This window comes from Pomacea canaliculata, linkage group LG5 (assembly GCF_003073045.1).
Source record: "Pomacea canaliculata isolate SZHN2017 linkage group LG5, ASM307304v1, whole genome shotgun sequence".
In the NCBI taxonomy this organism is placed as follows: Eukaryota; Metazoa; Mollusca; class Gastropoda; order Architaenioglossa; family Ampullariidae; genus Pomacea; species Pomacea canaliculata.
Window position 1 is genome coordinate 19387775 of NC_037594.1, and position 24335 is coordinate 19412109.

The 24335-nt window shown below is 38.5% G+C and overlaps 3 protein-coding genes across 9 annotated transcripts; all 3 read right to left on the minus strand.

Moving 5' to 3' along the window:
- Window positions 1–258: 258 nt before the first annotated feature.
- On the minus strand, window positions 259–2643 carry LOC112564068 (insulin-like growth factor 1 receptor). Its single transcript, XM_025238643.1, has 5 exons — window positions 2599–2643; window positions 1974–2083; window positions 1677–1839; window positions 1440–1576; window positions 259–460 (listed from the first exon to the last, which is right to left on the minus strand). The coding sequence occupies exons 1-5, from the start codon at window positions 2641–2643 to the stop codon at window positions 259–261; spliced, it is 657 nt and encodes a 218-aa protein (XP_025094428.1).
- Window positions 2644–7888, minus strand: LOC112564069. Its single transcript, XM_025238644.1, has 9 exons — window positions 7803–7888; window positions 7347–7514; window positions 6830–6929; window positions 6324–6536; window positions 5738–5887; window positions 4395–4629; window positions 3831–4037; window positions 3059–3153; window positions 2644–2780 (listed from the first exon to the last, which is right to left on the minus strand). The coding sequence occupies exons 1-8, from the start codon at window positions 7886–7888 to the stop codon at window positions 3074–3076; spliced, it is 1239 nt and encodes a 412-aa protein (XP_025094429.1). The 3' UTR covers window positions 2644–2780; window positions 3059–3073.
- Window positions 7376–23655, minus strand: LOC112564343 (usherin-like). Of its 7 annotated transcripts, none has more exons than XM_025239071.1 (15): window positions 23244–23655; window positions 21184–21230; window positions 19558–19826; window positions 13741–14184; window positions 12938–13133; window positions 12454–12571; window positions 11910–12031; window positions 11526–11588; window positions 10806–11058; window positions 10372–10487; window positions 9875–9955; window positions 8733–8869; window positions 8411–8466; window positions 8083–8224; window positions 7376–7514 (listed from the first exon to the last, which is right to left on the minus strand). In XM_025239071.1, the coding sequence occupies exons 7-14, from the start codon at window positions 11948–11950 to the stop codon at window positions 8090–8092; spliced, it is 882 nt and encodes a 293-aa protein (XP_025094856.1). In that variant the 5' UTR covers window positions 11951–12031; window positions 12454–12571; window positions 12938–13133; window positions 13741–14184; window positions 19558–19826; window positions 21184–21230; window positions 23244–23655; the 3' UTR covers window positions 7376–7514; window positions 8083–8089. The 7 variants fall into 7 exon arrangements, with proteins under 7 accessions (XP_025094856.1, XP_025094857.1, XP_025094858.1 ...); XM_025239072.1 differs by lacking the exon at window positions 23244–23655 and adding an exon at window positions 22224–22431 and having other exon boundaries at window positions 11526–11590; window positions 11912–12031; XM_025239073.1 differs by lacking the exons at window positions 21184–21230; window positions 23244–23655 and adding an exon at window positions 20383–20888 and having other exon boundaries at window positions 11526–11590; window positions 11912–12031.
- Window positions 23656–24335: the final 680 nt, after the last annotated feature.

A 24335-nucleotide genomic window follows, 5' to 3' on the forward strand; every position in this document is an offset into this window, starting at 1 on the left:
CTTTTGACCTGATCATCAGTGAGTTTACATAGTGTGACTGGTCAATCGGCATAGATACAGATTTCTTTCACACACACACACATAATTATGTACCCATCTGTATTTGCTACTTGTTGGTCTCATTGGTGACACAAGTTTCTGTCCCAAATGCAGATGGTACATTTTGCAAGCTCCAAGGAACAGCGAAACTGCTAAGGAATATGACCCTCTAAATATAAATGTGTTATCTCAAATGTGTGTCTATATATACAGTTTTATTTAAGGAGGTAGAGGTGCTCTCCTCTTGACCTTGTCAAGGGACTGCTGATTTTCATACATTCCCTCTACCATCACCATGTTCATGTAAATGTCTTCCGAGTGAACTTCTCCAGTCAGTTCTTCCGACAGAACCATGATGACTTTGGAGATGCTGGGTCGCTCACTGCTCTCTACATTCCAGCACTGTCTCATTAGGTCATAACTGGGTGGGAAAAAAATATGAGCACATGTATAATGGGACACTTGTCTGACCAAACCCAGAGTTGTATAAATGTGAGAAATACTTTATCTACAAAGTTTATTATGATAATTCTCATATGCAAGTCTGCCACATTATTTTCATTTAAGAGGGTTCATATAACCCATAGGTAAAATTGGTCTAACTTGGGTATTACTAGGTGAAGTTAACCTCAATTTAGAAGCCACTGTTAGCAAATGAGCTGTAGCAAAGATGTTTGCAGGTGCAAACTAAATAGGAAGAGTTAAATAGCAGGAATTCTTCTCCAAAAATGCACCTTTTTCTAGTGTAAGAATGAAGCTGATAACCAAATGAACATATAAAACATTCAAAAGCTGCAAAAAAGTAAAATTTATTCACTGACCAAATGATTCTTTTTCATCAAATTTTATCCTACAAAAATATTGTTTTCATTCAGACTAATGGGGTGGGCAAAATGTACATTCAAATCAACAGCAGGGGATGGAAGGAAGAGCTACACGTTGACTGAAATGTTCATTTTCCCTTTTTCTTTGTGTCTGTTCAAAAATGAAATCAAATCATGAAAGCAAACATAAGTGCATTAAATATTTCTTCACCCTCATATTTGTCCAGTTTATTGATGAGATCTTAGTTTGATTGGATCAAATAACCATTTCACCCAGACAGATTTGGGGAAAGTTTATAGGCAAAGGTCCCATCCGATTAACCATTGAGAAGCAGCAGCTTGAATGAAGCAGATTCACACAGATGGGTTAACTCTGGATAAAGGTGCTTTATATTGAGCCCAAGTGGCAAAAGTATTGCACAAGATTTTTGGATTATTGGCAAGCTAGGTTAACCAGTATTCCTGCTCTGCAAAAGTACATGCAATTTTGAGATTCAACTCCGAAAGTATTTTGCATTTTTAAAAACTTTTCATTGTAATGGGCTGACCAAAGATATAACCAAAACAGTGACTTACACTTTGTCTGGGCAGTTTATGGGCTTCCCAAGAAAATAGCCATGAATGACATATTCTTTCACTTGTGAGTCAGAAGCTTCATGGTACGGTAAGCAGCCTCTTGTAAGAAGCTCCCACAACACAATACCACAGGACCACTGAAAGTAAATACAGTGACAAGAAAGATAACAGTTGTTTCATGTTGCATGCATGTTCAGCTATGCGCTGTGCCAACCATTCACACACAGTAGCACTCACCACGTCAGAATGTCTGTCATAGTAGCCATCCATAAGACTTTCTGGTGCCATCCACCTAATCGGTAGGAAGCGATCTCGTGAGCTGTCAAACATATACTCCTCTCCATAGAAGTCCCATGAAAAAACTGCATCTGTGATTTTGACTGTATTTGTTGCATCGACCCTGCAGAAACATTGGCATTCATCAGAAAATCTACAGCAAAAACTTTGCATTAATTATATCTTAAAAAATATTTAACCTTTGATATATTAGAACATTACTTAAGGTTTTTGAAAGATCATATTAATCTTACGTACATACAATTACGAGCTGCCAGATCTCGATGTGTGATGTCTTTGTCCGTCAGAAAACGAAGCCCCTCTGCCACCTGTACACCAAACTCAAGTAGCTGCCGCAAACTGAACTCCTGAAGAAGAAATATCCATAGCTATATATCATACTGGACTTCAAACTCTTGGGTTCTTCAAAACAACTACATTTTTTCTTTTGCAGGTGAATTCCAAAAACACTTTCTGCATGCATGTTACATGCGCAGGTGTGTGGGGTGTATGGGTGAAGTTACTTTCTAAATTATGCATACATCTTGAAGATGCAAATGGTTAGAGCATCTGCGATGACACGAGGCCTTTGCATGAACCAACTTGATAACTGGCTCTGAGAAACTATCCTCTCTAATACCTAAATCCACAATGATTGAAATGTTTCAGGTCTACTTTGGGCTTGAAATGTACAAGCCTCGGGCATAATGTATCAGTATCATGATGCTCTGTGCAGGACCCCTCTTAAAGAGAAAATATACTTCAAAGATGAAAAAACTTTAAATCTGGTAAACATTTACTGGAGGAAGACATGGTTATCTGACACAAACATCTATTTGAGAGGTTATAATATAGTAAATTATTTCTATTATCATTTCGCAACCTTTCGAGGATTACTGATGTGATTCTTCAGCGAACAGATCTCCATGAAGGGGTAAACTATATGGAACATTTTTTCTTCCAGTACAATGCCAGTCGTGGACAGCACATGTTCATGGTTGTAATAATAGAAGCGAAGACACTTTCGTAATGCAGTATTGACCCAAACTGGAAATGCACCCTGGTCTGAGCAGAAGAAAATGACAGCAGACCATAAAAGTTTTTGTTAGGGACTTGAATTTTTAGAGGTCACACAAATTACAGAAGTAGGCTAAATACTTGCCTATACTACATATATATGCAGCATTTTATCTATATTTTCCTTTGCAATTTCTTTATGTTCAAGTATTATTAAAAGTTTGTTACATGACACAAAGATATATGTATAATGCACACACTTTTTAAAGCAGAAAACAATTATCATAGTGTTAGAACCAAGAAATTCAAGGACAATATTTTCATACCTGGCAGAGGTTCTTTCAGAGTTTTAATGAGGACTTTGTTCGTTGGAGAGGAATTGGACATGGCAAAAGTCCATCAATAATCTGAGCATATTTTCCTGCAGATAAATTTAAACAAAAACTATTTTGCAGCATATTTCTTTCCATATTATGCATTGTCTTGATTTTGCTGACACTTGTATTATCAACTGTTGGTTTGTTGGCAGTCTTTATCACAGTGTACATGAGAATATGTGCTTTACAAATTCTATTACTATTTTTATTAAGTAAAAACTAGATGGCAACAGACTAGCTGGTGCACAGAGTATGATAGTACTCAAAGTGCAAAACTATATCGATCAGCACGTCCTCAGCAAAACTGCTTCTACAGTGTCTCTGCTTATATGTATGCTGTAAAGAAATGAGATCCCAAGTGCACACTACACTACAGACTGCAGTACTCTCAATAAGTATAAAGCCTTATTTTTTCTTTCTCACTTTGTGTATGAGGAAGAGAAATGCAGAAGCAAAAGAGAGCATGCTTGCCTGAAATTAAAGGAAGGCTGACTTTTGCAATGGCAAAGTGAAAGCATATCTACAACTGTATGAAAAATGAGTGGCACCTAACAGCAAAAGTTTCCTGTATTTCAAACTACAGCACATGTACATTTTAATTAAAACGTTTAAAAAAAAATGTGTTTGACAGTCTAGCAGCAAGGTGCAAGATGGGACCTGTGCACTACTATGACAAAAAAAAAATTGCATTCTCATTCGAAAAATCTGATAAAATTCTTACCTGCATTTACCCATGTTTTGCCAGGCACAAGCTGACTGCCACTAATAATACTGGCTTTCACTGACTCCATTAAACTGGGATCAATACGCTGGAGAAATTCTTTCATCAGTTCTGTTTCTGTTAAGTTTGGAGGAAGTGTCAGTTTGGGTTCACGGGTAATGTTTACAGACTGAACATAATCCTCAAATCCACTGTTGATAATTTGCACTAAAAAAAAGAAAAGAAAAAAAACCATGAACATAAATGACGAGTAGTTTTAGCTTGAAGTCAGTAACAGCGCATTTAACAATGGAGGTGGAATGGGGCTGGGGTATTAGTGTTCTATGATGAGCCAGTAACTAAGGCTATATTACAGGATGGCAGCTAGCCCTGAAAACAGATACCACATGAAGAAAGAACAGTGTGCCCAAGGCAAGAGTTGAGCCCACTCCAGCCAACCTTCACTGTATTGGTGATAGTCGCCAACTGTTGCACCACCATATCACCCTATTTAACAATATTGGTTCAAATCCAAAACTATATGGTACAAAATGTAAAAGGAGAACCAGGAGATGCATATCTCACACTGTGTATAATGGTTATCAGAAGCAGTCACTATTCTTTCTGAATCTTTTGGCTGACTCCGCGAAAGACCCTGTTGTGACTTTCTGTGGCGATAGCAACTGATGATTACTGCAACAACAATCACCAGGATTATAAAAGCTCCAATTCCACACATGATGCCAATAAAGTATTGTGTCTTCCAGAATTTAAGGTAGAGCAGATTTCCAACTGTCTTCCTGTAATTCCCTATTTGAACCTGACAACAGAAAAAGTGGCACATAAGGAATGGAAGCACATAAGAAGAAAATGGTGGATTGTACATATTTGTTCAATTTTATCCTTTCCTTTTTTTAACTTTCATAGTCTTGCTGTCTCCTTTATAATTCTTAGGAAAAAAAATCTTTTATGATTTCCAAACTGCTCTGATGCTAATGGCCAATACTTTTTTTTTTAACAGTGTCTGATATTGAAAATGTTTGGTTATTCTGAAATAATATATTTATATATATGTGAGTACTTTTATATATCTATATATGTAAATACACATTAATTGAAATTTTGACCCCCTAGAAAACATAAGACCTTTTCTAAAAAGAAATTTTACATGGCAATTAGTCATTTAAAGAGTCTCCTAAGATCCTTGGCATTCATCACCAGGATTACTCGATCAGGCTTGAATTTTTCCAGCTGCTTTTTGGGCTTTAAGTGTATTGGATTAAATCAGGCTACCTATACAGAGTGATGCTCACAAAGTGATTTTTACATAAAATTCTTAGCCCAAGTAAGACTTGCAGTTAACTATTTAAATATAAAATTCTCAGCCAGAGTTATGCACTGAGTATTGCAAAAGAGGTTAAAGATGTAACTACAGTGTGCTAATGAAAGGAAAAATAAATTGAGACCCCCAGAAGACTTCATAATATATGTACAGATATACAGTAGTATATGGAGCATGGTATGCATACAAACACACATGCAGAGGGAAAGGTAACAGGTAAAGGCTTGGTGGTGGATAGTTACTGGCTGGTTGGCAACCCCATGACTGAAGGAGAGCGGGAGGTGGTGGGATGTTTGGGGACAGAAGACGGGTGTAAAGGTCGGGTGAAGAGGGCATGAGGACAGAATATGAGGGGACAACATAAGGGTGAGAACTACTACTCATCGGGAGAGCGAGTGTGCCTTGCAGATGTTTTGCCTTAGCCAGAACTATTGGCTAGCGTGAAAGTAAAATTAAGGACTTGGAACCCATGAGAGTGTTGAGATAGGGAAAGCACCCTCAATCGACCCTGTTATATATACAAATGAGTGAAAAAAAGAACTTTTTTTAATATAAATAATTTCTATAACCTCAGTGAGTTTCCCACCTTAACTGGAAACTTGGAGAAGCCATCCAAAGGACTGGAGGGTGGAGTGCATGTGAGCTTATTCTCAGAAATAAAGGTAATTTTACAACGGAGCACACCAACAAAGATGGTAATCTCCTCTTCTGAGCATCCGCCAGTGAAATGTGATCCCTGGTTAGGAAATGTAAATACCCAATAGGTGTTCGATGTATCAGAATATTTCATCAAAACAATGCACTAGAATGTTAGTGCCAGTAATGCAAACTTGAAACATGCAAAGGGCCCAGCTATGACACAATTAGATGACTTGTCATTTAAAACAATTTATGTGTAAGCATAAACAGTTCAACATATATTCAGGAACATGTACAGAATCAAACATATAAGACAAATTCGAGTTTCTTTTCCCTCCAACCTTAATTTTAGTTTTCCCTTTATCTGAAGTTAGCAGATTTTGATGAATTTAAGTAAAATAATAAAGAAACGCTACAGGAAAAAATGTTTGTTCATTAAAAGAATAGTGATTGTCTTATTTGGGTTTGACCACACACACACTCACCCACCCACACAGCTACATATGCAAATTTAAAAATACCATTAAACTTACTGTAATGGAAATTTGCTTCTCAAACTCTGGTGAAAACGAGACATCTCCTATGCTGTCAACAACTGGGTCATCCACAACTGTTACTAAGCTTTGGTTTGGGTAAAAGATCTCATCCAGATTAACCGTATAGTAGAAGCTGTCATTAGATGAAACACGGTTCTGTGTAATGTTTGGGGTGAAGCAGAATAGTTCTTGTGCGCCACTGCGGCAAAGCTATCACATAAAAATAATTTCAATGATCTGGTAATTATATAAGCCACATAAGATTTTGAACATTAATCTTTTTTCTCTCTCTCTCGACAGACATGCAAAACATTGAGCAACCAATGCTAGCCATGTGCTCAGTCTTAAGATCCCTTTAAGAAGGGACTAGTTCTAGAAAACTGGAGAGTTTCAATGATTACAAAAAAAAAAATTACAAAAACCCCATAGTAAATTACAGCTTACAAGTAAAGAGAAAAATATTAGACAATGTTACTTTAAATAAAATAAAAAATCAGACTTACTGCAGATTCAGATTTTTTGGTAACTGAATTAGTCACAAATAGCCGTGAAACTGTCACACAGTCTAAATTAGATCCTCGGAGTGGGAAGCCACATCCACCACTATTCACAAATAAGTCAGCATTTTGTTATTAAAATAACTCCTGTGGTGGTCAACATGTTTTTGTTTATATGCCTATTTCACGTAGAATAATGAGTGGTGAAACAACACTACCAGTAAGTTTCAAACATATGCTTTGCAGCAAAACCACAACAAAAGCCTAAGAACAGCATACAGCTGCAGTGACATGGTGGCAGTGAAAGGCCATTAATTCTTATTCACTTTTTTCAAGACAGATACAGCCATGCCATGTTTTAAAATTACTACCAACACGATCCTCTGTAGAAAACTCTTACATTATACATACATTAAAACTATTGACAAATTTATGAACAGTAATTTTTAACTGCATAAGCAGTTCGTTCTGAACATGAGAAGATCTAATTAGTTAACTAATATCAAATTTGTGACATATGTACCTGACATGCATGGACACATTTGGTAAAGATGAGAGAACAGGATTCAGATGATAGCTAAAAGACAGCTTTGAAGGGAAAGGGCAATAAAGAACACCCCAGCTGATCTGTAAAAATCTGGAACCTGTTGCTGAACTTGGAGATGTCTTAAAGATGATCACAGTGTCATTGCTTGAACAGAATGTATATTTAAAATTACTATAAACTTGTCTTGGAGTCAGTCATGGCGTTACTAATGTTCATGTGTCAACATGTAATAGGGACATTTGTAAGGTTTTTAGATCATCAGGCAAAGGGCTATATATAGTCTGGTTGGTACTAGGAGCAGTGAACAAACTAAGTTGTTAGTAGCGCTCAGGGCAAGGCATATGGAATACCACTCCTATATTTTTCCTGGCTTTATCTTACTAGATAAATCTGGCACATGCTGCTGCTGGGTAGGCATGTAGTGGAGTTTACCCATCCCACAAGCCATGTGAGCTTTGAACTGATAATCTCTGTCCCAGATTTGTAAAGGCTACTTGATGTCTGGATATGTCTGCCATTTTTTTTTAATGCATTTGAAATTGATCGAATTACTAAGTGACTGATTGACTGATCGATTTTTAAAAACTTTCAAACCATATATTTCTCTTCTCTATTTCTTTCATGTCAATAAGTTCTACACAAGCTTTCTTAAATGTTGCTTAAAATCAGTTACTAACAATCACTACCAAAAATATACAGAACTTATACTCACTGCTTAGTTACATTCTGTTCGACATTGTCAAGAAATATGTGAACTGGCTGATTGCTACTGCCAAGCAGGTAACCTTGATGGTTACTGTTGTTCCTCCAGCTTGCGGCCCATGTGATGGCTCCATAGAATTCACATGCACTTCCTACATACACATCAAACTAACAAATAAAGAACATCTAGAATATGCCAACATCATGTCTAGTTAATGTTAACATTTGTATGTAATAAACAGACCAATAACTATACAAGTATTAATGATGCAGAGATAAACAGGTAGATAAAAAGAATAGCATATGCATGTGTGCACATAAATACAGATTAAACTTACACAGTCCTGTAACTGCAATTCTTTTGTTCCATTCTTGCATTCACTGCATGTCAAGCCTGCATCAATTATTATAAACAGATTTGTATTCAATAAGATAGGACAAGGTATAAGAAGACAAAAAATGGGCTTATTTTATCAGCTTATATTTTTTTATTTTCCTCCAGTCCTTGTTGTATCAGTTAAATAAACACTTATTTGTAGCAGTCTTAACAGGTATTCAGAGACAAGCAAAAATACCAACAACTGCATGGTTTCTATAAAACGCATGACAGACAGCTCTACAATTTAATTTACTCTTAAATGAGGAAGAAGTAAATTGCACCTTGCATATTTGGCCGGCCATAGCACTGTCCATTACTTTCACAGCTTAAGTTCAGTGCTCCATATTTTGTACAGTTGCAAGGCACACAATTAACAGAACTGTTAGGACGCTCAATGTTAAAATAGCCACTGTTGCACCTGTACAATAATAACAACACTCAATAATAGTAACTTAATAACCTGCACTTTTTCAAAGCCAGGCACACCATGCTTTAAAAAATCCAATTTACATCTTCGCAAAATGAAAAATGTTCCGAACACCAATGAACTCTCACACAGAAACATACCCCCTCCCTCTCTATCTGGCCACTTTTGATCAACAAACATGAACATACACACTAGAAGGGCTGTAGTACTAACACCATCAGCAAGAGAAAAATAAGAAGCTAAAGAACAAAATAACAAAAATAAATACACAACATACATAAACACATTATTGATTGATGTATTAAGGTGATAGAGTTTATGCCATACATATGCAAAACTTGAAAAACTTACAAAATATATACTGTTGACAATAAAGGAAACAAATACTGAAGGAGGTGAGGGTATCATCATCAATAATAGACACAAAATAATTCTCTCAAGGAATTACATGCTTCGATCGTTTACTTTAGATCTCAGATTGCTCACAATGCCTTCAAAGAATTATTTAGTGTCTATTGCAGCCTGTCTGGTACTGCTAATGAGATCCTCACTCCATTCAATATTAGTTTTGAATTGAACAGCCAGTATGAAGTACTTATGATCATGACCTGAAACGACTGACAAAGCATCACTGACAGCAGACAACATATAGTGTTAAGGGGAACGTCATCAAAGTGCTTCAGAAAAGAGTGACTTAGGAGTAAAATTCCTATGTGATGAGGTTTACAGATGCATATACTGCTTTTGATGAACAGCTGAACACCATCATAAAAATACTCAGAAAACTGACCTGCCACACACTAAGCCATTCTGATCTGCACAGGATACATCATATAATTTTCACTAGGAGGAGAAAATCCAGTTTTGATAAACTCCCTCCCCATCTTTTTTTTTTTTGAGATGGGTGTGTGAATAATGGGGAATAAATGCAGGGAATTTCACAAGATTTTAGCAAGCGAACAATAGTTTTGTAAAGAAAAGAGTATATATACTTACCTCCCTCTTAGGGTAAGATCCTTGAGAACTATATTCTCCTTTGTCTCAAGAAATGTCAAATTCAATGTTCTGGCTACGGTCCTTAGGGCAGAGAAAACAAAACTATGTTTGGTAAGCAATCACAGAAACAGTGAGTTAATTGCATAAAAAAATAACAACTAGTAAAAAGAAATTTGATCCATGGCTGCAATGATCCTGCATTAAAAAAATCATATTAATATTGTTTATGATGTGTTGTCATTCACTAGACTCATAGTAAGTTCTAAATGTCTATCTATAACTGGATGGGTTACAACCACAGTATATTTTATCAACAATATGTACTTCTGAGATTACTAATTCATATAAGCCTATGTGCTGATATTATGGACTCTCATGGATAAAACAGGTGCATCATTAAATGGTATGGGGGTTAAATGACCGATGATGATGGAAGGATACTTGGACAATTAGGCGTTCATTTAGGAGTTGAGGAAGAAAGAGGCAAACATTTTCACCTGTTTATGAGGCAGGAACTTGTATTGCATGTGATCATATCATCAGGAAACTGAGTACTGTACTGTACTGAGTACTGTGGTGTTCCATTGAGGATATTAATGAGGATTGTTTCAACCTGATAAAAGATAAAATTAAAAAATAAACACACTGATACATACCTAAATATGTAGGTAAATAGACAGTATTCATAGATAAATAGACCTATTCAGTAAAGATCTCATGAGAGAAAATAAAGTTTCACAAATAAACAGTTATATCATAAAGTATTGTTGCAAAGATTAGATTACAACTCTTAATAGCATGATTTTATCATGCTATATCTTATTAGACTCTAGTGAGAGAGTGTGTATGTGTGTCTCCATCTTCTGAATTAAAAAAAGAAAACATACAAAGAATTCAATAAAAGTTCAGAATAAAATATTTCAGAAAATACCTGATAATCATCCATCAGTTCAACTTGAAGAGTAATGTTGCCAGGTGGTACTAACCAATATGCCTTGGAATTTTTGTCAATTAACACATCAAGATCATTGTAAGTTACTTGCAATCGTTTCATGTCATTGTTTGAACTATTCACACAGGTGTAATTATCACTTTGCTTTAGCCTAGGGTATGCAGATGGACAGCGGCAAGCAGGTAGTAATCCAGCAGGTGGTAGAACTCCAGTGTAAAGCATCTTGACTTCTCTGTAAAACGCAGAAAAAAAGAATCCTGTTTCACAGTCTCAATACTGAAATCAGACAAAATGGTATCTGGCACACAGACAGCAGGTGAAAACACTGACTCAATGTTTCTCCCAGCCCATGGAAGATAGCAGCGTAGTATTAAACTCTCACCTAATTAATGTGCTTAATTCTCCAGTGTAAGAACTATACAGACCACCCCAGGCACCCCTGCATTTACTTTTAATATCATACATGAATATTCTACTCTAAATGCATGGCCAACGTGTTTAAATCACTAGAAAATGAAGAGTTATATAAGCTGCATTGGACAATTCAGTTTACACAATCCAGGAACAAGTTTAATTATTGATAAATATCTCTGTCAGAAAGTCACAAATAACTGAGATATATCTGTCCATCCAAGTACTAATATTTTACAATAGAAATCAATATGTGTCATTTAATGCAAGCTCATTTACTTCACATACCTTTCTGTTAAAGTGTCATTAAATAAACGAAGATCATAGATCTCATAATGGGCATCACTGTCTGTTAAAAAAAAAAAAATTCATGAAACACAATTTTTGTAATTATCAAATGGGAGAAGAATTCGTGAAGGATGGAGTTTAGTTAAGAAGCTTTTAAAACTGGAAAAATTCAACAACTCTGTATCTGTAAATAAAAACCAAGACTTTTTTAAAAATACAGATAGTTCGATATCTTGGTTTACAAATTATACCAAATATAACAGATTAACATAGAGCTTTAAAGACAGATGCCAAATACATATTTAATGACATCATGCACTTAATTGACTAGGGTATTAAACTGAAAATTTATCATTTTTGCTAATAAAAGTAAAAATGCTTGCCTTAACATTACCAATGGTCACATTGAAAGTCTTTCTCTGCATTGCAGGATTTGCTGTTTGTTTGGAGACATTTTGATTATCAAAATTTCCATTGACAATTGCATAAGCTCCATCATTTATGACCTGTAAAAGCATAAATATATTTTTTTACCACATTTGACCACACTCATTAAGCTTCACATAATAATGGTAACAGGATAAAGAAGACAAAAAGGAAAGAAAGAAGAGTTCATATACAGGATTACAGTCTTATGTGAATATGCTTACAAGATCTAGTACAAATTTTGAAATTTAGGAATTCTTATATCACAAACTTGTATGCATGTCCATGCTTGTATATTTGTGCACAAGGTTTAACAAGGTTAGGGACCATTTTTATCTCAAAGCAGCATTTTGCTAGGGCAGTGCCACACACCCAACAGCAGTCAACTGGGGGAAACAATACTTTGCCACACATGTATTTATAAATAGTTCATGGACCTCCAGACTCACACACCATGCTTGAATTACTTGGCTATCCATTTTATCCAAAAGATAAAACTGACCTGTAGAACTACATGGTCCAGTTCCCTATTATGCTAGTTCTATCGCAAGTGTCCATCCAGACACAAGTGACTTTCTTTCACTTCTAAAGTGGCTACCCCTTCCACATGCACCAATGTGCTGAAATCAGTAATGAACTTGTTTTATAGTAATAAACATTACTAAATGAACACAATAAAATATGCAAAGTATACAATACACCTAAGATTAAGAATACATAAAGTTAAGTGAAAGATTATTCACTGGGATTATTAAACAACAGAGGACATCCACAATATACAGATCACAAATGTCAAACAATATAGTGAAATGATCACAACTGTTATCTGCACTATTATATTGCATTACTGTGTATAAAAGGATCACAGCACAAGATGTATTTGTGCCAACCCATCATTGAATTTAAAAACAAAAGCCACATAAAATGATGGTGGGGTGGTGACAGTGGCAATGATGGCGGTGATGATGATGGTGATAATGACCAACCAGTTTCTACTGGAGACCTTCATCCACAATGACAGCGACAGACGCCCAGATTGGGTGGTTGTAGTGTTATTTATTACACATGGATGAGAACTGTTAATCATCCACACCTCACTGCTTGCATTGAGGTCTGGTATTTCCTTTGGCTTACCGGCGAACTAACAGACATTGATGGCTTAAGCGAATCTGTCATTGGGTTCTGACGACATACAAACCAGCAATTAAGTTTTCTGAACATCGAAAATACCCAGAAAATTACAAATTAATGTGGACCCTGTCTCTAATATGTTGGCAATTGAAAAGAAACACATCTATAGTGAAGTTGACATATAAAGGAAATCCTTCTGCATTTTTACATATTTCAGGGCCAGGTACACAGTATTTCATTAACTGTTATTGCTGGATACCGCATACATGTATACCCGGCAAGTCTATAAAATTTAAGTTGTCTGTAACATTAAGAAGCAAAACAGTGTATTTGGAACTGAAGAAGGAACGATCCTTACCTGTCGAGCCTTACCTGTCAGGTCTAATTTTGACTGATGGGAAGGCCGGGTGGGAGACTCCCCTAAAATACCCCTATCACCCCAATAAAGGCAGTTCATTAATGACACACTACTTCACATCCTGCTACCATTTGATCAAATACTATATGCTGTTCTGCTCCAGACCCTCTGTTCAATCATGGGATCGAACCCGATACCTCTCCGTTTACAAACATTAACGTATGGCGTTCCGCGTAGATTAACAGTTGTACCCAGAAGAGTATATGATATATATTATACTTTTAAGTGATATGTACCTACCTGCTGTGAAGGAAAATCGTCCCTGCCGTTACACTTCAGTTTGCAAACGTTTTTGGTCACACACTTTTCTTCTGACATGGACCACCTACACTCTGCCTGTGATGCATTGCACCCTGAAGACGTGATATTTCTCACCGCCAAACTCCTGCAGGCTCCACTGGCATCATGACTGCGTGTGTGTCGAGCACCACCAGCATGAGCAGCAACAACAGCATGGATGACGAGGAGCTCGCAGTCCTTGGACAGTTCGCAAAGCTCATGAAGCACGGACTTGACAGCGTCAGTTGGAAAAACATTGCCGTTACACGTCAACGGACCCCGAGTCCCTTCTTGTCCGACAGACAAAGTGAGACAAAGACCTGTGCAGCTCCTTGGGTCCAGAAGTAAAGAGTAACAGGTCTGTTGATGTGTGATCCTGATGACTCGAGCGATCCAGACACGACACTGGTGAAAGAGAGAAAAACTGGAGAGAGGGAGAAAAAAAAACCAACTTCATGCCTTCATTGCCAACACACTAACATTTCCACCGACAGCATTATATATATATCCATGGGAAGTAGATCGGCTTTTACTTAAGACGCGGAAGATTGTGGTTTTGGTTTTGGTTTCTGTGACTCAGGCCATGAAGTTACAATGTAACAATGTACCACCTGTAATATTGTCTCAACACGTACACGACTCAGGGATCTTGGTATGTGGATGATTTAGTTACACGCTCTCGTAGTCGACTGCTTCCATACCCGTCTCTTCTCTCATAATTTTGTAGAAGTTTCTTCTTCAATCTCAATCAAATCTCAAGATTTTTTTCTCTATAACCTATTCGTGGATCCTGTCGTGGTAAACAATACTGTTGAGGCTCATAAATTCTGAGCAGTTTAGTGCAGGTGAAAGAAAAGGAGGAAGGGGAAGGAGAAGGGGAGGTTTTGTGCTTGCTGCACTTTGCTTAACCTAAGAGGGTCAGAAAAGGAAACTCGTTTGGCCAGCACTGGGTGTTTACTGGGTATGTATGCTACCAGCTGAGTAGAACACTTCCTCGTTCTGTTAAGGCGTCGGTAAGACTTTTAATATACGGATTGTAACACGTACACCCGTTCGCACAATGGAATGTTTTACAGACGTTTCAACACACAATCACAAACTTGTATACGCCCGTGCACAGATGTAACCCCGGCATCAAGTTTAAGTTGCCTTCAAGACGACCTCCAATCAAGAAACGGACTTTTCTGGATCATGCTCAAGTTCAAGACTGACAATTTTTACTAGTTTCTTCTTGTCTTGACCCTTTGACTATAACTGACCCCGACAGACCGGATCGAGTTACGCCTTCCTACAGTCGCTGATCCTTGAATCTTGCGGACGGAAATTATTAAATAATATTATATATTAAATCAGCGCTGAGCAGAGGAGCATGAAAACTGATGTGAAAGTGTGGGGCTTTCGTTAGGCGCAGCCGTGGGTGGGGAAGAAATTCTGCTTTCAAGCGGAAAGCTTCTCTACACAGAGTATCACCACCTCCGTCACAAGTACTGGACGGCGCAATGTGTTTGGTGAGATAGTTGCCAGGATCAGCTTAACTGGAAACCGATTCCAACAGCTTTAGGTGCAACTGATAATGGTGATAAGGAATACTTATGTGTAGGTGTGGGGAGAGGGGTTAAGGCTGCAGTGTTAAGCAAGCACAACGTGCGATTATCTTTCAGAACTTCCTTGTAGCCAAATTGATGTTATTATTGTATTCTCAGAAACACTACTTACCTTACTTATTTTGCGCGCGCACACACACACACACACGTACACACAGAGAACTTTACATACATATATATATAGAGAGAACAACTCTATATGTATAAAACATAAACAGTATATATTTATAATATAGCCAGAGTACTGGCTGCTTCTGTCACTGAATCAAGCTCACTGGTCTGTCATACACTTCTATACAGTACTTAAGGGGTGAAAAATGAAGGAGAGAAGGGTGTTGCAAGCACACACACTTATGTAAACACATATAAATTAGTTTTTGTCAGTTTGACTACATTGACACACACATACATGTGAATGTGAGCATGTGTGGAATTGGGTGTGCACAAACATGGAAAACTGTGACAAACGGTCCGTTCTGACAGGTTGTCATGCGTCTGACAAAGACTCCATTGTAACCGACTGTGCTGTAAGTCCGACACAGACCCTTTTTGACAGGCTGTCCTGTAGGATTTAACACACTCTAAAGAAGGTTTGCTCTGTTTTGACAGCTCCTCCCACACGAGTTTATCTTCTACTTTCCCGATCTGGCTCTCTTTTCATGTTGCAGCCGACTCGTTGTTGTTGTTTTTACTGAGTAGCCCTGACAGCCGAGCTCAGTGTCTGTGGTACCTGTGTGTCACACCCAACTCCGCCAAGTCAACCCAGCTGTCTGGAAAGGGTACCTCGACTCCATTAAGGGATGGGGAAAAGTAAAGATGTAAAGGAGAGGAGAAGGACACCGCCCTCACAAAACTCTGACCCTGAAAAAAGTGAAGTCTCTAGTATCTCACTCCCCAGTGACCGAAAACGGATAGCGATGACCTTTACGGTTTTTTTATTATTTTTTAAATACGTTTCAGACATGCATGTACTTCTTGACAGCAGAATAAGACTAGCTGACATTCAATTTTATTAATGTAGTCACGCAGAAGATTTTGATGGATGAAATCTCAGCATGCAAGAGAGACTTCGCCATCCTCTAACTGCTTCACCATACCGACATACACGGTCGTAATTATTCTGTAAGAACAACACAATTCATTTGTTTAGGAGTGTTTTCCCAATGCTTATAGCACACATATATAAATATATGTGAGTGAGAGAAAGAGACGCACCTCCACACACCCGCTACACGGAGTTTAAGAAAGAGTTTACACATTTATTCGACCAGTATGTTTCTGTAATATGGAATATTATTTTTCCTTTCGAATAAAATTTTTTGTGCGTGCGTTCGTGCGCTCGTGTGTGCTTTGGGATGGGGGTTGGGGGGCTGGAGGGTGAGCAAGCATGTGAATTCATGTGGAATATGAGCGTTAAATAACAGTATCATTTTACCTGCCCTTCATTTTAATCTGTTTAGTAATCGCTTTCAGACATGCTGGTAGAACATATAGCTCCAGACAAGGATGTGTATGTGTGTGAGAGAGAGAAGCCAGTCGTTTGATCTTTGTGTGTGTGAGAGAGAGAAGAGAGAGAGCAGCCAGTTAATGAAGCAACATCCAGAGCATACATCATACATACCTTGAATCACAGCAGTACTCGATCGCACGGTAATCACCGAGAAAATACAAGGTGTAAGGTGGGGAAGTGGATGAAGAGAAATCATGCGTGAAAGATTTATAGTCTTCGGTTTTCGCTCGAAAATAAAATTCCTGCTCAAGTGAGATTAGACACTACAGTTGACTCGCTCAAAAATTAATGATCTCACAATTTCACTTTCCGTCTTAAACATTAGCCATGTCTGTGTCCGTTGCAAGAACGCGCCTAATCTTTTTCTCATGCTTAAAGCGTCCATAAATCCCGTTCACCCAGTGAAATTAATGGATACGCTTGTATGAAAAAGAAATGCTAACGACAACACAGCCCATCGTCTTCTTTCCTCGTTTAAAACCCCTTTTCTTGAAGTTTGCTTCAAAATTATTATTAGTTATTTATAATTAGAAGAAGAATTCCCCAAGCGACTTTACACTCGACTTGATGACAAATGACAATCACACGCACACTGATATTTATACTCGCCTTCCCCAATAAAACAATTATTTCCTTCACATATATTTGCAAGTACACACAAACTGTCTCTTACTTGCTCTCTCTCTCTCTCTCGCTCCCTTTCACATATACTACCCACATTGATGATACACTAAATATACATCTCACAGTCACCATAGACAAAGCACGTGCCAATAAGCACATCTATATGCATGCTCACCCACACAAACTACAAGACATGCTATTACTAGTCCTGACAAAGAAAGTGTTTCTCAACCGGGAAGTTGTGGCCAAGAAGTGTCTATACCTCGTTGATCGCAGGTACGAATCGCGTACTTAGCTAGCGGATAATTAATTAACTGGGTTTTGGAAGCTGAAATTTACAGGTTAGGTTTATATAGCCTATATTACCGATATCTGAAAAAAAGAACCACAAACCATTCAGGCTGGTCTTTAACACGACCCGAGGTTCCCTAACCGGATGCGATCGCACATTGCATGAAAGATCTACATTCAAGAACAAGAAGCTTAAGTAGAAATTTAGCTTCACACCACACATTTGACCAGCATGTTACTGATTTAAAATTAACTTAGTATAACAATTTGAATAAAACATGATTTACCGGTCTCGTGCCAGTACGTAAGAGAGTTGTCGGGGGATGAATACCCGAAATGGACTGAATTTTTTTTTTTTTTAAGCGTTGAAGACTGCTCTGCAAAAGGTCTGCAATATTCAAGGGATGTTTGCGTTAGATACACAGACGAGGAGGTACTAGGAAAATAGTCGACAACCTATTGATATTGTATGTTCCTAGGTGGGCGAGTCCCCGGACAGCGAAAATAGGGTAAAAGCATTGCAGAATACAGCACAAAAGCGAAGACATAAGAGGGTGTGTAGCACTATAGTAGCCTTGAGTAGGGTGCTAGACAGAATTAAGCACTTGTTTCACTGGCTAGATACACTAGGTCAGAATAGCTCAACAGGACAGTCTCAGCGCCTTTCCAACCCATGCGGCCATCATAGGTCATGTCTTCAAAATATTATCTCATCAAATTTGACAGCTTTCTGATATGAGGGAAGCCTAATGGAGAAAGAGGGGTTTGGGGGAATTGGTGTTTTATTCCGAGCCAGCAACTATGGCTACGTCGTGGCAAGGCAGCCATTCCTGTAAACCGATAATGCTTCAATGCAATGCAAAACGGAACGTACTTTTAATACGCTGATAATGGAGGCGATTTGAGTTCTTGGCATTTCAAAGATTGTGAACACTACAAGTTACCTCCATCTCTCGAGGCATGACTCAACTGCCACCAGTTCTCGTTTATAAAATGTTTAAATGCTATCTGGCCTGCACGCCACCCTCTAACGCCGGCGTTGGTACATACCACGACAAATATGCTTTTCACACACACACACACAAACACACTCGCAATCTCTCTCTGTCGTGCCTAGTTCCCTTTCAAACTATTGAAAATTTGATCAGCTTTAATGCCGTAATAGGACAATATTACCTCCCCTCACACTCCCCCTCCTCCTACCAACCTGTGAGACCCCCTTCTCCATTCACAGCGTTTACTTCCTCTATCAGGTTATGCCTCGTCTGTCAACATAAAAATCTCGAAACCCTGTCTGATGGATTGTCTGAGTCACACACAATCTCTCTCTGTGGCTATTCTAAAGCAATAATCTGTAACAATATGCAATAACAAGACATGCCATAACATCTCCCGCGCTTAAAAACATGATAAAAACAATACATAAACTGTTAATACTGACTTACTGACACCCACGCAAGGAGGCTAAAATTTAATTATCCCCAACTCTAGCCAACATCAGGTTCAACGTTAGACTCGCTCATTGAAAGCTTGAAAAGATTGTTAAAATCAGCTATATATATATGGTTGGCATCTGAATGTATCTGCCCTCTTGCATTTAGAAATACATACAGGTGACTCACAGACGGACGTGAAGTTTACAACCGACTCTGTTGACTCTACTTATTGAGCGATAAGTCTACTATCGAGTGCTATTTAGGTTGGAGAATTACAAAAAAAAAAAAAAATACCAACAGTTATTTGCCTTACCTGAAAGGACTCTGGCCTTCGTGTGGACTGCCGCTGGCCTGTGACTACTCGTCGCGCGAAGAGGACTGCAGCCAGTTCGTCGTCAACGACAACATCGCAGAGAGAAAGCAACAAAAGATTATCTGCCTGACGCACTCTTTTCCTGGTTCATGAAGAGAGGTTGACAGTTGGCTTTCATCAGAAGCTCGCAGACTTACATGACTACTCAGAAGTCACGTGGTTCAGAACGAGTACGTCACTGTGTTACGGTTGCATACTAACCTGTGAGGCTGAGACAAAATAAATTATGGTGATTTTCAGTCTGTATTTGGGAAGTAATTATATAATTTATTCCACGCGGGAAAAGTGAACAATGCAGCTGGGTATATACCTTGTGTCAGTGTCAATAATTTTAAAAATACCTTTATATGATTACTGTTTGATTTGGTGTTTACATCTGTGTATTCAAAAATATGCATGCACGCTAAAGACTACGACAAAGATGGCAGATGATAAACAGCAACGACGAAAAGACGACGACGATTCCTTGGTTTTGATCCAATTGATCTTGACATTTGTCACACGCATAAAATGCGTAGAAGAATCCATCAGAAACATACAAAACAAACTCAGCTGCTGTAGTAGCTGTGATGATGGTAATCTGCATACATTGTGCTAGTATTTTTTTTTTTTTCTTGCCTCTAAGACCACCTTTAACAGTTGTCAGTTGTTACTTTGTAAAGTACCTCCGCATCTAAGTTCATTCCTCATGACTAATGAAGTACTCAGCCACTCCATTCTCGCCATAACAGGTGCCGGCCATAACAGCGGGCTCACTGTACAAACCAGTCAGAAAAAAGTGAATATGATGCAGCCCCATAAATCACGCCTATGAGGGTCACATCCATGCCGGCTGTAGAGGCGGTAGGTCGTTTTATTTCGTACTCTATTGCCGTCATTTTCAAGCTCGGGCTGTACGAGCGGGGTAATTAAACACAGCCGATGAGGAAACACTTAAGCCCTCAGCTGCATAAGTTCTGCGTTCGTCTTAGCTGACAATGCTTAATTTGATTTACACGTGATAGAAATCCAGACTTCCTATTTCAGAGAGCAGAAAGACGGATCGAGCAGCTAACGCTGTTTATTTACTTCCTTTTCTGTTACTTTTGCTCAAAACTTTCAAGATTTTCAGTTGTTCAGTGGACGATACAGCACTAGCTTCCAGCCATAAAGCAAAAACTAAAACAAAACGAAAAAAAAAAATCAAAAGCGAAAATCCCATCTCCACCGCCACCCACCTATAAAACCCTAAAAATATAGTTTTTGCTTGAGACAATTATCAGTCAGAGGTGGCTGTTGACTGTTTGCCTTTTCACTGCAAATTATCGAGTAAAGAAATGAAAGTACAGTAGATATGTGCTCATCTAGTTAACATTTACCTCTTTAAGTGGAAACCAAGTCCTGATTCTTACAGAAACCCGATGAATCGAACGGGTGGGGCACAGGCTTTGAGTGTCAGGGCGAATTCTCTCTCTGTGCATTTCATGCACCGACCCTTCAATCCAACCTATTACGACTGGTAAGCGGTTCCATATTAATTATCACAAATTATTATGCAATATAAATAATGATAACATCTGTGCTTACATGGCAAGTACCCTCGAGTCATTTGATGTGAAGGAAGATGGTGTACCCTGCACGTGAAAATAACAGAAGTATGTCGTAGACTGGAAATACCAACACGACTGAACTACAATTAATGCGCAAAAAAATAAATAAAAAACAAACTTAATCTACGTCAGCTATGTCAAGGTCGTCACATGTCTGGGGGAATTACCCAACTTTCTCCACTACCCTCCCAGGCCTCCCTGTACCCTCCGTCCCGATCGACTAAACTTTCAATGTCACGTACGTGTACGTTAGCCTTCTGTGAACGATCGGTTATCTTTGCTCGTTCCAGTGTCGCGACTGCACTTGATGCCAAAGACTATATATGCATGCGCAGGCCGGGGACAGACACGCATGGCCAGGTTATTCTACAAGTTACACGAAAGTCTCGAAACTCTCGTGCGTGTTGCTACCTAAAGTCTGTATATATAGGTGCTGCACTCAATTCTTCGGGTGAGTGGGGGAATTTCCCATAAAAGTGGAGGGCAGGAGATCGACGTACTTTCCTGTGTGTGATACTAAGTAAACGGCAACACAACTTCCTTTAGCCTCTTAAACTGTACAGACCGGCACCTTTTGGAATGGTTATCTGTGCAAAAAGTACTGGCTGGCGATCGCCCAAAATATCTTCTAACACGACATTAAAATTACAGCTATAGTCGGGTGCACATACACTGCAGCTCGACCCTCCGGACTACCAGCAACGTTATCTTGCATTTATATATACCCCAACAATCACCTGCCCTCGCTCCATGTCTGAAGGATTAAAGACAATGTGTGAGTGTGGCTGCGTGAGGGCAGGGCAGGTTAGCGAGGTAAAGTTTGAAGTTAATTCATTTATCGGAGGAACAAAATCGCAGGCACGCAAAAGTGCGATATGCTTTCTAAACGCCCATACGTACGGTACATCATACTTTAATTTAATATTTTACAATAATTTTAATATGGATTCTTATTGCTTTTGGCGAGATGCAAAACCTTTCAATGCGGCAAAAGCCTGCTCATAATAATAAACGTACCGTTGTTATTAGTATTCCTGTCGCTTTTTTTAAAACACGCTTTTATTTAACTCTTTCTGGCAGGAATTTTGTATTCGATTCTTCACCCTCTTTCCATCGTTCTGGAGGTCTGTCATTTTAACCAGTTCCTCGATATTTCCAATGACAATGCAATATTACTATACTATATAACCAGCAGTCCACAATTACAGTAAACAGTTTTTTTTTAACTTCTTCGATCTTCAGAAAAGGAAATTGTAAACGTGCACTTAATTTCGCTTTCGTAGTTCCTTCCCCTGGATGATTCATTTAAAAAAAACAAAAAAACACACACACATCAAACGAAAAAAAAAAATCGATAAAAATTCAAAAAGATCGACGAACAATTGTTAAGTTTAAAATGAAATAAGTAAACAATTAACCACGTGTTTATTTGAACTGTACGAAAAAGGGTACAATAATTGTTTTCTTTCGGTCTCGGGATTTTTTTTCAGTTAATTACTTTAATACATGTAACATATAATATAAAAATCGAGGGGGAGGGGGCACTCTTAGAAACAGTTCATTATAAATATTTCCATGAGTGCACCTCACACTTTTATATCGATATTTTAGTTTATACGTAGTAAAGAAAATACCGGGACCTAACCACACACACACAAAACTATTTTACCCCCACCCTTTTTTTTTTTTTAATAGTCGGCTCAAGTTGGGTTTTTTTCACTTATTTTTTATGCTGAGGACTAATTCGGTTCTGTTGGCAGATTTGTCTGTTCTGTTTAAATCATTCAAAACAGAGGCGAAGGCGAAAGAAACAACAAAAATAGCTAGAGCCCATGCACATATTTTGCATCGTGGGAACTATACAGACCCTCCGGCCTGGACAGGTACAAATTCTAAACATGTTCCAGCCGAGCGACGTTAGCTGTCACTTTTATTATCCGTCTGCATTTATTATCGGCATTGCACGAACTCAAGCCCGCAGCCACTCGCGCTCCTGCGTATAAAAATGTTCGCCATGTGAGCGTGCGGAACACTTACCTATGCAGGTGTCGAAGACAGAAACTCTCGATCGTCAGTACAGTCTCCCTTAAAGGGATCTGCTTCCGCAATAGCTTGAAAAAGGTTGGGAGCTGAATATCTTGTCCGAGTCTTGAATGCAGGTCACACTGTGTCATGCTATAGTCGTTAAGATTTTTTTTTCTCAAGTGTGCTCCGCTGCCATGCCAGTGCAGTCATGGTCAGAAGTACATACAAACAAAAGCGGATCGATATTTCTGTGCTGCTGACTCGCCTGGGCTGTACTTCAGCAGTACAGGTGACTAGACTGTTCCACTATCACACCTTTCTCCGTTTGGTCTGGCGTCACTGTTTCTAACAAAAACAATTTGCATGTGGACGCCATGCGCTACATTCTGTTACCATTCACAGCAGCATTCCCGCAAGCTGTTATTATCCCTTTCCTCGAGCAGCAAGATCACAACTTTGAGTTTCTAACAATTGGACACCATGGCTGAATTCGATCAATTGAATGAAACTACTTAATGAACGAAATTACCATGGAAGTATGTCAAATAACTGATTAGTGTCGACCTTCGTAATGGCTCACCACACTCCGTCCACTGAAAATATCAGGGATAGTTCTTTGTAGTTCCTGTGGGTTTTATTAGGACCTAAGTTAAGCATTCGTTTGACATGAAATCCACCTCCGAGCTTGTTGCTTCCATCATAAGGAACAGAGACGTTTAAATGTACTATAGATCCTGTCTGTTTACCTATTGTAATGAACCTCAATCACAAGCATTTTCAAACGGCGAGTACTACCAATGTAGATGATTTTTGCAGGATGGCTGTCCAGAAGTAAGGAATCATTGTGGTTGTCATATCAACCAAATTAATGTATTATCAAAAACAGTGTTACTGTGTGTGCCCATGATAGCAAAACTTGCATCTTTTCTCCACCTTGTTGTGTACACATGGAAACTACACAAGCACATGCTTTAACTACACATACCCACCCTCCTGCATCTCCCCCCAGCTTGCACAAAACTATTGTTGAAACTTTCACATGGGAATTAAGCCAACTGCCTACACCAGAGTCAGTTAATTTTTTATAGTGTTCAAACTCGGTTT